Source organism: Hemiscyllium ocellatum, chromosome 4 (assembly GCF_020745735.1).
Source record: "Hemiscyllium ocellatum isolate sHemOce1 chromosome 4, sHemOce1.pat.X.cur, whole genome shotgun sequence".
Taxonomy (NCBI): domain Eukaryota; kingdom Metazoa; phylum Chordata; class Chondrichthyes; order Orectolobiformes; family Hemiscylliidae; genus Hemiscyllium; species Hemiscyllium ocellatum.
The window spans coordinates 87,750,021-87,768,488 of record NC_083404.1 but is presented as its reverse complement, the minus strand read 5'-3'; the positions used below and the strand labels follow the sequence as shown (position 1 = coordinate 87,768,488).

General features: G+C 39.0%; 1 protein-coding gene across 3 annotated transcripts in view; it reads left to right on the top strand.

The window, feature by feature from the left end:
• Positions 1-18,468, top strand: part of colec12 (collectin sub-family member 12) — a 210,468-nt gene that overhangs the window by 185,226 nt on the left and 6,774 nt on the right. For all 3 annotated transcript variants that reach the window (XM_060823598.1, XM_060823594.1, XM_060823599.1), the window contains 2 exons: positions 4,551-4,687; positions 9,911-10,020. In XM_060823598.1, coding sequence (XP_060679581.1) covers positions 4,551-4,687; positions 9,911-10,020 — 247 coding nt within the window. The remainder of the gene's footprint in view (positions 1-4,550; positions 4,688-9,910; positions 10,021-18,468) is intronic.

Here is an 18,468-nt window from a genome sequence, read left to right as displayed (position 1 = left end):
GGCATTTGGGATGCGAAGCCAATAGAGTTCATCACATTCTGTGGTGATTGAATTAGCACTCCATCTGGGTGATTTGAGATGGCCTAATTAAACTTAAGACAGTAACCAGGGAGGCAGATGTATTGTTTACAATAGTACAGTTTGTGGTGGAACCAAAGACACTTGGCAGTTTTAATGGAGGTGATGGAGGTTTCGCTCACTGGCTGGGAATGTGACAAGTGCCTTTCATCACCATTTTAAGAATGACCTACTATCAGAATCAAGAACCACAGTGGGGAGAAAGGGGGGTGTCAAAGCTAAGAGCTGTTGGGAGGATGGTAGTTGTTTGAAAATCTAGCCCACCTGGGAAGCAGTGCTTTTGTTAGTATGACAGCTAGCCAGGCCACAGGTATACGATTGTAAGACGAATGGTCGTAGGGTTGGGGGTCACAGAAGAGGGAATCATCTGGAAGAGCATGTGGATGCTCTCAACATCATTCCCCCCCCCCCTTCCTGATGCCAAGTCTGTTGATGAAGCCCTCAGTGCTTTTTAAGGAATTATCTTCTCCCTGGAACCTGCTAACATCCCCCATTGGTTTAATTGTTGTTGGAACATAAGATTTAGGAGCAGCAGTACACTATATAGTCGTTTGTGCCTACTGCACTATCCAATAAGATCATGTCTACTCTGGTTGTATTCTCATATCCACTTATGTGCATCACATAAACTCTGACTTCCGTGTCTATCAAAAGCTCATCTAACTCAGCCTTGAGTCAGTTGAAAGACCCATACATTTGGAAAAGATAATTCCACAGATTGACCTCCTGTGATAGGGAAAAATAATTCCCTCATCATTGTCTTAAAAAGGAGACCACTTCTTAAGTTACGTGACCATGGTTTTAGTCACCCCACAAGTCAAATCATCCTTCCAGTATCCACTCTATCAAGTCTCCTCAAGACCTTATATGCTTCAATTAGATCATCACAATATTCTAAACTCCAATGGTTATAGACCCTAACCTGTTCAGGAATGAGGTGAGTGAATATTCTCTGAACTGCTTCTAGAACAATTATATTTTATCCAATAAGAAGTTAAAATTGCGCATTAATGTGGTCTCAGCAAGATCCTGTATTGCTGTAATAAAACTTGCAATGATTTTTAACGTCCTTTTATTATATAGTCATTCATTCATGGGATGTGAGCATCATGAGCTGGGCAAGCAGTTATTGCTCATCCCTAGTTGCCTTGAGAAGGTGGTTGTGAGCTTGCCTTTTTGAAACTCTGCAGTCCATTTGCTGTAGGTACACTCACCATGCCAGTAGAGTTCCAGGATTTTGACTCAGTAACACTGAAGAAATGGAGATAAATTTCCAAGTCAACGTGGTAGGAGAGGAGGTGATGGCAACGTTCCCAGTTATTGGTACCCTTGTCATGGTCATGGGCTTGGAAGATTATGTCTAAAGAGCCTTGGTGACTTTCTGCAGTGTATCTTCTAAACAGTATATTTATACTGAGCATTGAAGGGGAGGGAGTGAATGTTTGTGGATATGCCAGTCAAGATGGTTGCTTTGTCCTGGATCATGTCAATCTTCTTGAGTCGTGGAGGCTGCAGTTAAATGGGGAGTATTCCATCACAGTACTGACTTGTGTTGTAGATGAGTGGCAAGGTTTTGGGAAGTCAGGAAGTGATTTACTCATTGCCGGATTTCTAGCCTTTGACCTACGTTTACAGTCACAGTACTCAAATGGCTAGTCCAGTTCAGTTTATGGTGAATGGTAACCCTCAGGATATTGCTAGTGAGGTATTCAGCAATGATGATGCTGTTAAATATCAATGTTAGAATATCTCTTGTTGGAGATGGTCATTGCTTGTCACTTATGTAGCATAAATATTACCTACCTGAATATCCAGCTTTTACTGCATTTGGATGTAGACTGTTTCATTATCCAATGACTCATAAATAGTAATGCCCATTGTGCAAATGTTTGCAAACATCCTCACTTCTGAGCTTATGATGGAGGGAAGATCATCATTAAAGCAGCTGAAGATGATTGGGCCTAGGACACTACACTGAGGACCTCTTGCAGAGATATCCTGGAGCTGACATAATTGACCTCCAACAATCACAACCATCTTCCCTTGTGCCAGGAATGACTCTAACCAGCAGAAGGGTTTCCCCCTATTATCTCAGTTTTGATAGAGCTCCTAGATGCCACACTTGGACAAATGCAACTTTGATATCAAAAGCAGTCACTTGTACCTCATCCCTACAAATTCAGCTCCTTTACCTTACTAATCAATTCCTTATAATGCCTTTTCCATGACAAGGCCCCTCCCACTACCGGAGAGTTCATGTGACCTGATGCGAATTCTGCTGACAATACATTTGAGTGGTTTGTTTGCTAAATGTTAATACCTGAGGTGGGATGAACCTTATGTTAACATTAATTGCCCATTTAAAACTTGTAACCAACGGTGCAAGAAAAAGGATATCAATGGTCTTTATGTCCCAGACTTTGATCGGGGTGGAGCCAAGAAGACTACACAATTCTTATCCAACACCAGCCTCTAATATGATTAACTGCACACTGCTACCAAACCTGTGATGGTCCAGGGCATTAAATTCTTCTCAATGGCTTTAGACATCCCTATGTTTCAATAAATAACTATTGCATAACATGGTGGTTAGAACTGTTCCATGTAACCTGTTCCAAAAACTGCTGGCAGTAGACTAGGTGGTTTTGTTGTTAAAGATTAAAGCTATTTACATTTGTACACAATGACAGAAGACTGTTTGTCTCCAAAGTTCCCAGATGCTATTAAGAATATCCGATTATTATATAAATAATTGGATAAATATGTTGTTTGAGGTAGAATGGATTTGGGAATTGTTACAATCCCAGCTGAAGGTAATACTGGACAGATCCCAGATAAATTATAAGCATTCTTTTTGCAATTTGGTTCCCAGATGTTCAGTACTGACAGAAGGATGCTGATGTACTTTTAAGAAAATGTTTATTAAAAAAAAAGAAACAAATGCTGCATAGAATTTGGAAACACATAAGCAGCAACAAAGATTCAACTCTTTTTCTGACATCCTTTATAGACACTGAACACCAGTGAATTATCACTCTCATTTTCACTCATTAATATCTTCCTCAACTAACAAGGTTACAAATGTTTTGTTTCAACATCTTTCAGCACATTCACCAGATTTAATACTCTTTATCTCTCTCCAGCACTTACAGACATTGACTTTTCTCACTCAGCTCAAAGGAAAATGTCTCAAGTGTTTTGGTATCTTTTGCTAAACAGCAGATCTTGCTAGCACGATCTTGCCTTCCAAACTGAGCCTGCTTCTGACCTCCCTTTCCCTGGGTCATAAAAGTTCAACTTAGTAACCACTTCATCAATTAACTCACTGGGTAGCGAGTCTGGCCATTTGGTTTAAGCCACATGATTTCTTGAAACTGTTACTTTCTGACCCTTAAAAAAAACACTTTCACAGATCCTAAACCAAAACACCCATCTACCTGTACAATCCCCATTCCTAAATTATAACATATTATGAATCTTCATCAGAGTCTAAAGGATAACTAATTAATATTTCTACCTGGTACAAGAACTAAATGATTTGTATTGCCATGCAGATGTGGTTTGAAAGAGAAAGGTTCATAAAAACTGTTTGAAAGGAACCGATAGCAGGTAAGTTAATCTGTAAGGATCTGAAAAAAATCAGTTTGTGGCAGCCATTCCCTATGATTCATTGCATAAGATTCTGCATGGGTCCTTGCAATTGGATTGAAAATACCAAATTCAAGAGAATTTTCCTAGCTTGAGATAAAGTGAAAATTTCTAGGACAAGCCCTCACTGAACAACAGTTCTGGGATTCAAAGTCACAGGCTGAGAAAAGAGCAGAATGGAAATAAGAATCTTCAGCAGCTAAATATCAGTTCTGACTGGTTCTTGGAGAATGAAGCATCTCCTTAAGAGACTGTGTATGACCGTAAAGTGGGATACTTGCTAATGATAAATATCAAAGAGGAAAGTACTGTACACTGTAGTTCTCTTTGAAATAATGTTTAGTCAACGTTGCTTTTGACTTGTTGTTAGAATAAAACTATTCAGATATGAAACATTGTCATGTCATGCTTTCAGCCATGAAGAGGAAGTTTGAGTTTATTTTTAAAAATTATTGGCCTCCACAGAGATTGTGTATAACTCCTGAGTCAGCTGTCTGTAAGGGACTGAACTAAAATGAGTTTGGGTAACCTCTGATATGGAAAATAGTACAGATATTACACCAATGCTGTTTTTCCACCCATGAACAGGAAAATTCTCAAATGTAAATATTTTTGCAAAGACTAGAAGGAAACTTTGCACATCAATTACTGTGCAATACTAAAGTTGGGAAAATTAGTGCTGATATGGTTCATCAGAAGTGAAACATGTGCATTTCTCACTTTGATGAACATCAACATAAAGTAAAAATTCTTTAAAAGATGTGTTTATGTTTTCTTCTAGTACTTCAATATGTCTTCAGTAATTTCCTTATCTTTTTTTAAAGGTTGTCCTCCTAAATGGAAGAATTTTAAGGATAAATGTTATTATTTCTCTGTTGATCTTGTCGAATTTGAAGAAGGAAATAATATGTGCAAAAACATGTCATCCAACATGATTATAATTAATAACAATGAAGAACAGGTACTCAAAAATCCAAAATATCTTATTGTTATTTTGCTCCTCTTTGAACATCTGATATTTGCTTTAGAAGATCTAGATATCAAAGCAAATTTGGCTTCCAGTATTTTTCTTTGGAATTCATAAATTGTAGCATAAGAAATTAAGAAAGCATGGAATGAGAGAATGTTCATAAACCATGAAAGTGACAAGTGTCGTTGAAGCAAAACTTCAACAAAGAGTCTTAGAGACGTACAGCACCGAAGCAGACCTTTCAGTCCAACTTGTTCATGCCAACCAGATCGCCTAAATTAGCCTACTCTCATTTACCAGCACTTGGCCCATGTCCCTTTAAACCCTTCCTATTCATATACCAATCCAGATGCCTTTTAAATGTTGTAATTGTACCAACCTCCACCACTTCATCTGGCAGCTCATTCCATATACATACCATGCTCTGCATGAAAAGGTTGCCCCTTAGGTCCGTTGTAAATCTTTCCCCTCTCACAATAAACCTATGCCCTCTAGGTCTGGACTCTCTCACCCCAGGGAAATGCCCCTCATGATTTTATAAGCCTCTGTAAGGTCACCCCTCAGCTCCAGGGGAAACAGCCCCACCTATTCAACATCTCCCCATAGCTCAAATCCTCCAACCCTGGCAACATCCTTGTAAATAATTTCTGAACCATTTCAACATCCTTCCTATGAGAGGGAGACCAGAATTGCGCACAATACTCCAAATGTGGCTTACAATATCCTGTATAGCTGCAACATGAACTCTCAACTCCTGTACTCAATAATCTGACCGATAAAGGAAAGCATATCAAACACCTTCTTCACTATCCTATTTACCTGCAACTTCACTTTCAAGGAACTATGAACTTGCAAACCAAGGTCTCTTTGTTCAGAAACACTCCCCGAGACCATACCATTAAGTATATAAGTCCGGTCCTGATCAGCCTTTCCAAAATGCAGCACCTCACATTTTCGACTAGATTAGATTAGATTACTTACAGTGTGGAAACAGGCCCTTCGGCCCAACAAGTCCACCCAGACCCATTCCCCTACATTTACCCCTGCACCTAACACTACGGGCAATTTAGCATGGCCAATTCACCTAACCTGCACATTTTTTGGACTGTGGGAGGAAACAGGAGCACCCGGAGGAAACTCACGCAGGCACAGGGAGAATGTGCAAACTCCACACAGAGAGTCGCCTGAGGCGGCAATTGAACCCGGGTCTCCGGCGCTGTGAAGCAGCAGTGCTAACCACTGTGCCACCGTACCGCCCACAAATTTAAATTAAACTTCATCTGCCACTCCTCAACCCATTGGCCCATCTCATCAAGATCCAATTATACTCTGAGGTAATCTTCTTTGCTGTCCACTACTCCAATTTTGGTGTCATCTGCAAACTTATTAACCACAACTCCTATGTTCACATCCAAATCATTTATATAAATGATGAAAAGCAGTGGATGCAGCAATGATCCCTTGTGGCACATCACTGGTCACAGGCCTCCAGTCTGAAAAGCAAAACCTTCACCACCACCCTCTGTCTTCTACCTTTGAACCAGCACTCTATCTAAATGGCTAGTTTTTCCTCTATTCCATGTGCTCCAACCTTGCTAGCCAGTCTACCATGAGGAACCTTGTCGAATGCCTTACTTAAGTCCATATAGATCACGTCCACCACTCTGCCCTCATCAATCTTCTTTGTTACTTCTAAAAAAACTCAATTTAGTGAGCCACAATTTCCCACACACAAAGTCATGTTGACTATAACTAATCAGTCCTTCCCTATCCAAAAAGATGCAAATTCTATCCCTCAGGATTCCCTCCAAAATCATGCACACCACCGATGTCAGACATAGCAGTCTATAATTCCCTGACTTTTTCTGACCACGTTTCTTAAATATTGGCACCATGTTAGCCAACCTCCAGTCTTCTGGCACCACAACTATGACTATCGATGATCCAAATAGTTCAGCAACAGGCCCAGTAATCACTTCCCTACCTTCCCACAGAGTTCTAAGGTACACCTGATCAGGTCTCGAGCGTTTGTCCACCTTTATGGGTTTTAAGACATCCAGCATCTCCTCCTCTGTAATATGGACATTTTTTAAGATATCACCATCTATTTTCCCACACTCTACATCTTCCATGTCTTTCTCTACAGTAAACACTGATGCAAAATACTTGTTTAGTACCTCCGCCATCTCCTGCAGTTCCACACATCGACTGTCTTGCTGATCTTTGAGTTACCCTTTTGTCGTTAATGTATTTATAAAATCCCTTTGGATTCCCCTTAACCCTATTTGCCAAAGCTATCTCATGTCCCTTGCTTACCATCCTGATTTCCCTTTTAAATATACTCCTACTGCTTTTATAATCTTCTAAGGATGCACTCGATCTCTTTTGTATATACTGATGTATGCTTCCTTTTTCTCAACCAAAACCTTAAATTCTGTAGTCATTCAGCATTCCCTACACCTACTAGCCTTGACTTTCACCCTGACAGGAACACGCTGTCTCTGGACTCTCTATCTCATTTCTGAAGGCTTCCCATTTTCCAGCCATACTTTTACCTGCGAACATCTGTCCCCGATCAACTTCTGAAAGTTTAGATTAGATTAGATTACTTACAGTGTGGAAACAGGCCCTTCAGCCCAACAAATCCACGCCGAAGCGCACCCACCCAGACCCATTCCCCTACATTTACCCCTGCACCTAACACTACGGGCAATTTAACACAGCCAATTCACCTAACCTGCACATTTTTGGATTGTGGGAGGAAACCGGAGCACCCGGAGGACACCCACGCAGACATGGGGAGAATGTGCAAGCTCCACACAGTCAGTTGCCTGAGGCGGGAATTGAACCCAGGTCTCTGGCGCTGTGAGGCAGCAGTGCTAACCACTGTGCCACCGTGTACTTGCCTAATACCATCAAAATTGGCCTTCCTCCAATTTAGAACTTTAACTTTTAGATCCGGTCTGTCCTTTTCCATCACTGCTTTAAAACTAACTGAATTATGGTTGTTGGCCCCAAAGTGCTCCCCCACTGACACCTCAATCACTTGCCCTGCCTTATTTCCCAAGAGTAAGTCAAGTTTGGCACCTTCTCTAGTTGATACATCCACATACTAAATCAGAAAATTTTCTTGTACAAACTTAACAAATGCCTCTCCATCTAACCTCTCCAGATGTCATTAATCTTACATTCTACTACATTGATTGCCTTTCCTGGTGACAATATCAAAATTCAGCAGTTCAGAAACTGTTTCATTTCCTTAGTGTCAAGACTGAAAGTTATATCTCTTAATCTCATTCCTAATCATGTAATAAATGCAGTTGGTGTTTTAGTTGAGCCTGAAAATGGAGGATATAATCCTAGTGATCACAGTGGCATTGTGCTTGTCAGTGTCCTCCAGTGCTTAGATCCCCTGAGATTTTGCAGGTCAGTGGCAGGGCACCTAATTTCCATGTGAAGCAGCCATGTATATCTCCAGATGAAGTTTGCCTCAGGCAACAATGAAATACTTACTGCAAAAGAATTTTTAAAGAAGGCTTTTCACAACTGCTCAAAGTCTCACACCATTTTACAGCACTGAAGTAATGTTGAAGTGTAGTCAATGCTAGTAAATCCAGTGCAGATGATCTGGTGCTTGTCAATGATTGAGGCAAGTAAGGATGACCAGGCCCTGTGTACTCAGATTTCAAACATGTTAACTCTCTGGGGAAAAGACCATTTGAAAACAATTGACATTCTTCAAGAGTTGCATGCTGTTTTCCTGCCAAAGTATGCAAGTTAGGACAAGTCAAACACAAGTTAAATTTTGGAATTGAATTAATTATGTCATTCACATTGTCCAAGCACCTGACCAGCAACCTAATTCTAGGATGAAAAAAAACAGTAAAATGCAACTTCATAGCCTTTTTTTCATAACCAGGCTGCATAAGCACTATAAAAATTCATACTTAGAACAGTGGACTTTCAGACATCATACCAAAAGTACCATTATGAACTTGAAGACCATTAACATTTTAAAAAGAAATTCAAACTCCCAGTTACTAACTGAAAGAAATTATGATACCAGATCTTGTGCTTTAAGCAAAAGCTTTTAGTGTGCAAGAATTAAAGAAAACAGGTGTCACTAATTAAAAATAAATGTTTCATAAACCCTTATCCTTTAAACCTGAAAATCTTACACAGACCACTTTCTGTTTATTCTGAATCCTGCTTGAGTTCTCTACAATTTTCAGGATCCTGTTTATTTTCTCACTTCTTATATCAATGGGACCCATAGGCCTAAAAAATTCACTAGGTGTTCCCTCAGTGTTTCTGTTATTCTGAGATTCCTCTGGAATCTTCTAATAGCATTCAATCTGGCAGCCATATTGCATTTTGAGCACCTCACAATTGTGAACACTCTAACTCAACTATGGGCTCACTGCTTTATTATTTAGAGTTTGTTGTATCTAACTTCATAACCAATTTAGTGAACAATAAATGTTCTAATCTAAATCCTTTTCTGTTGGATTCCATTTATCGTGAATCTATTTCATTGTTCATTTTTCCAATTACTATTTGCTTAGCTCACCAGCCTACTTGATGCAGTCACTCTGACCACACTGTTAGCTAGTTGCTATGAAAGGAGGAACTTGATCCAGCAGAATTTTGTGGATTAGAATAATTTTTTTTTGTTATTTAGTTTGTTGCCTATCCTCTGTTTCTGTTAACTGAGAGCAATTAGCTGTCAGCCACATTGTTGCGGTCTGGAGTCTTAATAGGCCAGATTAGGTAAGGATATTAGGTTTCTTTTCCTAAAGGACATTAGTGAACCAGATGAGTTTTTATGACAATGGATCTAAGTTTTAATGGTCACCACAATAAACTTGGCTTTATATTCCAGCTGCTATTGTGGGATTTGAATCCATGTTCCAGAGGGTTAGTCTAGGACTATTAGATTTCTAGTCCTGTAACATTGCCACTTGGGTACGTCTCACAATTCTACAGGTCAGCTTGTTTATATTTACAGTGCAACAAATAAAGGGACACCTCTCTAAACCTGAACTTCTCTAAAGTAAAAAAAATTACAAGCACAATTTTAATAATGTATTTCTGGAAGAATCTTCTGAATTAGTCAGCTGTATTCTTCATATTTGTATGAAAATGTCAAAAATGCTAAGTTACTTTAACATGTATTTATCTACATTGCTAATAAATTGTGTACTGGCATTACAGCAATGGGTTGGAAAACAAATACGTGGAATAAATTACTACTGGATTGGTCTGTCAGACACTGAAGAGCACAATGTATGGAAATGGGTGGATGGAACTGTTGCAGAATACACGTATGTCCATTCTATTATAAAATATAATAATGCTGAAGATTAACTGGAATTATCATTTAGTCATGTAAATCTAATTAACCATGTTGTTCACCTTCAAATTAAATGTTATGATTCATGACATTCACACTTTATAAAACAATTCTGCAAAATTTTAGTTGAAGAAGTTTTTTCAAATGAAGTGATTCACCATACCCCAAAAATATGTTCATGCATGTACAGAAGTGACCTATAACTTCAGTTTGCTGCAACGCACTATGCACAGTTTTTTTAAAAATTCATTCATGGAATGAGGACTTGTTGGCTAGGCAAGCATTCATTGCCCATCCCTAATTGCCCAGCGGACAGTTGAGAGTCAATCACATTGCTGTGTGTCTGAAGTCGCATGTAGGCCAGACCAAATAAGGATGCTAGTTTCCTTCCCTAAAGGACATTAGTGAACCAGACGGAGTTTTCAACAAATGGATTCATGGTCATCATTAAACTCTGAATTCCAGATTTTTTGCTGAATTCAAATTCCATCATCTGCCAAGTCGGGATTTGAACCCAAGTCCCCAGAACATTACCTGGGTCACTGGATTAATAATGCAGCAATAACTGCCTCCCTCAAATCACTTTACACACATCCCGCTGTACCACCTCACTACTAGGCTCTCACCACCTGCCATGCTGCCCATGTTATTCCCACCATAACCTTTGCTGAGGGACCTTATCAAATGCCTTCTGGAAATGTAAGTACAGTACATCCACTTGTTCCCCTTTATCCACAATATTACTTCCTCAAAGAACTCCAATAGATTGTTTAAACACTTTGTTAGTGGCAGGACAGGGAGGTCTTCTATAACACAATGGTTGTGTTTTTGTGCAACCTGGTGTTATAGAAAAGTTGCACTTTAGCGATTAGAGTGTTGGTGCTGTAATCACGTTACTACCAACGCACGTTTTAAAAGTGCGCACTGTAGAAACAGCATCCCCAATTCGTCAATCCTGTTACAACAAACCTGAGTTGTGCGTTATAACGAAACATGCCTTCTAACAGAATGGCCTGTAAATGGGTGCTAAAGGTTGAAAAGTTGACAGCAACATAGAACGTTACAGCGCAGTATAGGCCCTTCAGCCCTTAATGTTGCGCCAATCTGTGAAATTAATGCTTATCTAACCTACACCATTCCATTATTATCCACATGTATGTCCAATGCCCATTTAAATGCCCTTAATGTCAGCGAGTCTACTACTGTTGCAGACTGGCCGTTCCATGCCCCTACTACTCTAAGTAAAGAAACTACCCCCCGTATCTGTCCTAAATCTATCACCCCACAATTTAAAGCTATGTCTCCTGTGTTAGCCTTCACCATCCTAGGAAAAAGAGTCTCATTGTCCATCCTATCTGATCCTCTGACTATCTTATATGTCTCAATTAAATCATCTCTCAAACTTCATCTTTCAAACAAAAACAGCCTCCGTTCCCTCAGCCTTTCCTCACAAGACCTCCCTTCCATAACAGGAAACATCGTAGTATATCTCCTCTGAACCCTTTCCAAGGCTTCCACATCCTTCCTATAATGCAGTGGCCAGAATTGTACGCAATACTCCAGGTATGGTCTTACCAGTGTCTTGTTCAGCTCAAGCATGTCCTTTTGGCTCCGAAACTCAATCCCCTTACCACACCAACACACTATATGCTTTCTTAACAACCCTATCAACCTTGGTGACAACTTTCAGGGATTTATGCATTTGGACACCAAGATCTCTCTGTTTATCTACACAGCCAAGAATTTTACCATTAGCCCATTACTTTGCTTTCCTGTTATTTCTTGCGAAGTGAACTACCTCACACCATTCTACATTAAACTCCATTTGCCACTTATCTATGTCCCTCTGTAACTCGCAACATCCTTCGGCACTATCTACAATACTGCCTACCTTAGTGTCATCTGCAAATTTACTAACCCATCCTTCTACACCCACATCCAGAACATTATAAAAATGACAAACAGCAGTGGCCCCAAAACAGATCCTTGCAGCACACTACTGGCAACTGAGCTCCAGGATGAACATTTCCCATGAACAACCATCCTCTGTCTTCTTTCAGCTAGCTAATTTCTGATCCAATTCACTCAATCACCTTCAGTCCTGAAACACCGTATGCTGTGCAATAGCCTACAGTATGGAATCTTATCAAATGTCTTACTGAAGTCCAAATACACTGCATTAACAGCTTTATCTTCAACCTTCTCAAAGAAATTAATAAAGTTAGTTAGGCACGATCTACCCTTCACAAAACCATGTTGACCATCTCTAATCGTGACAGTTGTGAAAAGTCTTTTTAATAATTGTCCATTAGTCTACCCCAAATTTAAGCAGAAGTTACAAATACAGTCAGAATGAAAGAACTGCAATCACACTTAAAATATACAATGTCATAGTATATTTATATCGCTCTCTCTTTAAAAAAACACAGACACTGTTAATCCAACTTTTAAAAAGAAAGTTTTAAATGGCACTGAAGGCACAGCTCCACATTGCTTCTAGTACAAAATAGAGTTTAAAACACTGAAAAGTGGATTTCCAAATTAAAAAGACTTAGCTATGTCCAGACATCAGTCACTTCACCTTTGTTTCCAAATAAAAGTCAAAAAGAACTGCTTGATGTTATCACGCCTTTTTTGGTTTGAATGCTATCAACTGACAAAAACCTTCACAATAAGCCTGCAAATCCTAAGCTTTCAGCAACATACAATAAAAAAACAATTAAAACATAGCAAAGCACTATACTATAATACAGATTATTTAAAAGTATAAAGCCACAAAAGAAATATGGTAATCAAACAGCAAACATTGGATTGGGACATCTTTGAGATTCTCTCATTATAAAAAGCTTTACATTATGTATCAGCAGATAACTGGTGGTCAAACCTATTATTGTTGGGGATTTGAAGGTATAAGAAGAATAAAATTCACTGTTGTCTCCATTAATGATAGCAAAGATCCTGACAAAAGCATTCAGATTTTTGAAGATCAACTTAAATCTTGAGTCAATTTTTAGTTAATCAAACTTGAGATCATGTTATACTTTTAATGCATGGGTGTTGTGATCAATTTGTAGGCAGCTATTGATGCAAAGGACTGATCAAACTAGTCATTTCCTCGATACCTAATAATATTTTCTAAATGACAATTCTACACAAATGTAAGGAGTATACCACAGATGCACTGCTGGTGGAAGAATGCAATTTCAAAGCAATTCCAGTAGGCCAACAGCATCCGGAAATGCTTGCTGTCAACACATTCAGTAGAACATCTGAATTTTGCTTGCTTCTTACATTACCATCTACAAGAGGATATTGGGCTAAAGTATGTAGGAGCTCTAGGAACCAGAAAAATATAGAGAGCCCTGTTATATTGAATAACTAACACAGTGGCAAGAGCTTTAATCTAGGTGGGGTAGGAGATTTCTGGAGACAGGATACAGTTTTCTTACAAAGCAAAAGAATATAGCTGTATTGCCGGGCACCTGGTTAGGTAATGATAGCCAAATTGGAACAGAAAGGGACAGAGCTGTCAAACATAAAACTACAGCAGCAAAAAAGATCAAAAGAAAAAAGACAAAGGGGTAAAAATGTTCATTTAATGGCTGTTCACTTTCAATTAACAGCTGAAATAGAGATAATGAGTATGGTCTTTTAGCCACGACGAAGGTACAATTACAAGGAGATCAATTCAAGAATGTGACTTTTCAAATGGATGGATAGGAAAGAAAGGATGGTGGGGCAGCCTTGTTGATACAAGGTAGAATAAGTGTGATGGCAAGAAATGATCTTGAATTGGAATACTCAAAATCCATATGAGTAGTGGTAAGAAGTAATAAAAGGGAGTCATCTATAGGCCTCATTAACAGTTTCTGTACAGTATGACAGAGAATAAACCAGGAGATAATAAGTGCATGTAAAAAAGACAGTAGATTAATGAAGGCAGAGCTGATTTAGTGGCCTGGGACACGTGTTTAGCAATGAAGGCAATTGATGCAAAATGGCAGATATTTAAGAAAATAGTTTACAGTAAAGATATGTCCCAATGAGGAAGAAGAATTTTAGGAAGTGATAAACCAACCGTCGTTAACCAAGGTAGTATCAAATTGAAAGAGAGAATACATAATATGGCAAGGATTAGTGATAAGTAAGAGGATTGGGAAAGTTTAAAAGCCAATAATAGATGACTAAAAATAAAGAGGTGGAAAGTAAATTATGAGGGTAGACTAACAAGTTATGTAAAACCCAATAACCCATTAACAATGTAATATTAAAAAAAGATATAGTAAGAGTGATTTAAATATATCAAAACAAAGGGAGATGCCAAAGTGAAGATAGATACCTTAGAAAATGGGGCTGGAAAAATAATAATGGGGAATCAAGAAATGACAGAAAAGTTGAATAAATACTTTTCATCAGTCTTCATATTAATAGCATTCCAAAAATACAAAATCAAGGAGCAAAAGGAAGAAAGTAAATACAATAACTGCTCTGAAAGGAAAAATGCTCGAGAAACTAATAGGGATAAAAGCCTATAACTCCCCCAAACAGCATTTCCACGAATTTTCTTACTGGCTGCACAGCCTTAGAGGCCCAAGTTGTTGCAATGAATTCTGAAACCAGATTTTAATACCACGGTCGTCATGCCGATGCTGATTACCATGCATGGAACATCGGAGCAGCTGTGTGCATGGGCAGCCTTGCATGCTTAGAGGGAACCTGGACCTGATAGGTTACATGCTATGATACCAAATAAGTAGCTACTTATTTATTGGATGCACTGGCAGTAATCTTTCAATAATCTTGAGATTCTGATAAAGTCCAGAGGATTAGGAAACTGCCAGTGCAATTCCCTTATTCCAGAAGGGAGGGAGACAAAATATAGGTTTCAGGTCAGTTAGTTTAATGTTCGTCATTACAAAAATATTAGAGTCTAATATAAAAAATGTAGAAGCAGAGCATTTAGAAATCTGGAATTGAATTAAGTAGAGCCAGCTTGTCTTCATGAAGGGGAAGTTGTGTATGTGACAAATTTATTAGAATTCTTTGAGGAAGTAGTAAGCAGTTTGATAAAAAGGAATGATTAGATGTAATATATTTGGATTGGCAAATTGGCTTATAGGATTACATTATTAAATAAGTCTACTTAATAAGATGAGGTCATTTTGTTGTATTAGTGTGATAGACGATTGACTAACTATTAGAACACAGAGTGGGGATGAGGGGGACATTATCAAGATGGCAACCTGCAACTAAAATACAGGGATCAGTGCTAAAGCCACATTTATTTGCAATATATGTTAAATGACTTGGATAAGGAAAGTGAACATTGCATAGTCAGGTTTGCAGATGACACGAAGATAGGTAAAAAGCAAATGGTGAAGATGATACAAAGAGTCTACATAGAGATATAGACAGGTTAATGGAGTGAGCAAAAACTTGGCAAATTCAATATAATGTGAGGTTTTGCATTTTACACAGATTGAGGAGCTGAATATTATTTCAATGTAAAAAGATCCCAAGAAGTTGCAGTACAGAGCAATTTGGGAGTCCTCAAGCATGAATCACAAAAGTCTGGGATCTCAGAAGAGTTGGGAATAAGGAAGAAGGGAGGGCAAATGGAATGTTGGCCTTTATTGGCCTTTTTTGGGAATGGAGAATAAAAATAAGAAATCTTACTAAAACTCTACAATGCACTGGTGCAACCACACCTAGAAAACTGTGAACATTCTTTGTCCCCTAAACTAAGGAAGGATATATTGGGGCATTGGAAGCAGTCCAGAGACGGTTTTTTAATTTGATCCCAGGTATGGAGGGATTTTCTTAGGAGAAGAGGTTGAGTAGGTTGGACTTATACTCATTGGTGTTTACAAGACAGATTGAAACATGTAAGATTCTTAAGTATCTTAACAGAATAGCTATGGAGAGATTGTTTCCCCTTGTGGAAGAGATTAGGACCAGAAGGCATACTCTCAGAATAAAGGATTTCCCCATTTAAGAGACAAGGAGAGATTTCTTCTCTCAGGGCGTAGTGAATTGGTGGAATTCTTTAACACAGAGGCCTATAGAGGTTGTTTTGTTCAGAATGTTCAAGGCTGAGAAATACAGTTTTTTTTAAAACAATTAAGGGAATCAAGGGGTATGGGGAAAAGACAAGAAAGTGAAATTGAGTCATGGATCAGCTGTGATCTTACTGATTGGCAGAGCAGATTCAATAGGCTGAATGACCTCCTTCTGCTCCTGTGTCTTATGGCCTTATGGCACAACACAACATGAAAACAAGGTACCCAGAGAACAATGCCAGAAATGCTTCTAAAGTGACACACAGGCATGTGTACAGAGTCTAGGAAGGAACTGCAATGTTATAACTTACAGGTCCTAGATAGTACATGTGGTAAACTTAACACATTACATGGATGCCAAGAAAAAGATTAAAGGCTTCACTTCCATCCAAGTGATATCCCAAAAGGAATAGACAAGATGTACTATATAGGTGAAAGTGAGTACTGCAGATGCTGGAGATTAGAGTAGTGCTGGAAAAGCATAGCAGGACAGGCAGATTCCAAGGAGCAGGAAAATCGATGTTTCAGGCAAAAGCCCTTCATCAGGAATGAGGCTGGGAACCTCAAGGGTGGAGAGTTAAATGGGAGGGGTGGAGCTGGGGTGGGAAGGTAGCTGAGTGCACAATAGGTGGATGGAGGTCAGGGTAAAGGTTTTAGGTTGGAGGTCAGGCAGCATCAGAGGAATAGGAAAATTGATGTTTTGGGCAAAAGATGTATTATATGCCAAGAGTGACACGTGCTTATGCAAATATCATCCATATACACAGCTGAAATTTACTGAAACTGGCATAGTATGGTGCAATCCACACAATAAGCTAATTGTTTACAATGGGTCTGATACTCTATGCTTTGACATTACCTGCCTTGAATGTCAATATGACAGAATGGTCACCTGTAACCTTTTACATAGTTGAAATAGATGGATTATCTTTTATCTTTTGGTTTGTGTGTGTTCATAAGTCTACATAGTATCATAATCAACAATATGTCGTGTGCAATATCAAAGATTCCTGACAGCAGCATCAAATCTGCATTGGCTGACTAACCTTTGCCCAGACAGGTTTGATGCCATGAGTAATTTTAAAGGCCAGCCCACTGCTTCCTGGTATCAGTCATTTTGCAGCTGGATTATTCTCTGAAGCTGTGTGGGCTTTGATTGACCCTCCAGCTTCGAACGTCCAGCCAGTGTTCTTAATAGGATGATTGGTTATAACTTCTGTTCCCATCAATAGGAAAATAGGACAATGCCCAAACACCCAGAATTGATCTTTACCAGAACATTCACATTCAAGAAAAGTTCAAATTGGAATTCGATTCCATGGTACAAAACATCATCATCCAGAAAGTTGATCACTGATTTGTGCAATTCCATTTGTTGTGTTTTGAATAAAGTATGCATATATGGATAGGTCCAAGGGAACTAAACAATCAACAAAAATACATCCACACAAGGGTTCTATGCTGGAAAAATGTAAGACCCAAGTTCTCAATGTCAAGTGCTTTTCCAAGGTCACTGCCAAGAATGGATATTGGTCTGTACATTTTTTCCATTGACTCTCAGGAACTAACAGCATTTACAATTTCTTTCTGTATATACGGCTTCTTCTAGGATTACCTGTCAGCCAGAACATATTCCTACAACATACAGAGCACATCATTAAGGGTCCACCAAGGTTGTCTCTGCATCGTAGCTGAAACTGCAGTTCTTGGTAAAAAATAACTATGAGCATGACACAAACCCCCAGCAGCAAAAAGGAAACATGGTCAGATTTTCAACAGCAACAAATGTCAAATCAACATGACACAAATCAATTTACTTGGATAAATCTGACCAGCTGATAATAGATTTGATCCTATTAAAGTGAAAGATGCAAAATGGTTGTCAACACCACAAGATACTGATGAATTACAAAAGTGACTTGGTTTCTTCCTTGCTCACTCCAGCAAACTCTTGACACTTTCTTCATCACTTCCCAGAATGGATGACAGGGAGGTGCCAAGAGAAGTGAAGTGAAGAGAATAATGAGGGGCTTTGAGGGGGCAGGGAGGGAGTAGCATTAAAAGGAAGCAAGAGGGAAGTAGGAGGCAGTGAGGTGAAGTAAGCAACAAAGAAAACAGTGAAGAGCCACAGTGACACAGGGAAGCAGGAGTGCATGGGGTGCTGCACAGAGAAGCAATGGAAGTGATAGGTGGGAGACAGCAAGCAACTCCGAGGGAATTAGGAGCAGTTCAGAGGTGCTCACAGAGAGAGCTTGGGATACAGATTAATGGCATTAGCAATTGGAAAAATGGGTATATATACCCATGACCAGATCGGAAGTCAGCTCCTTGTTTTGAATCCATTTTCATAGAATCCTTAC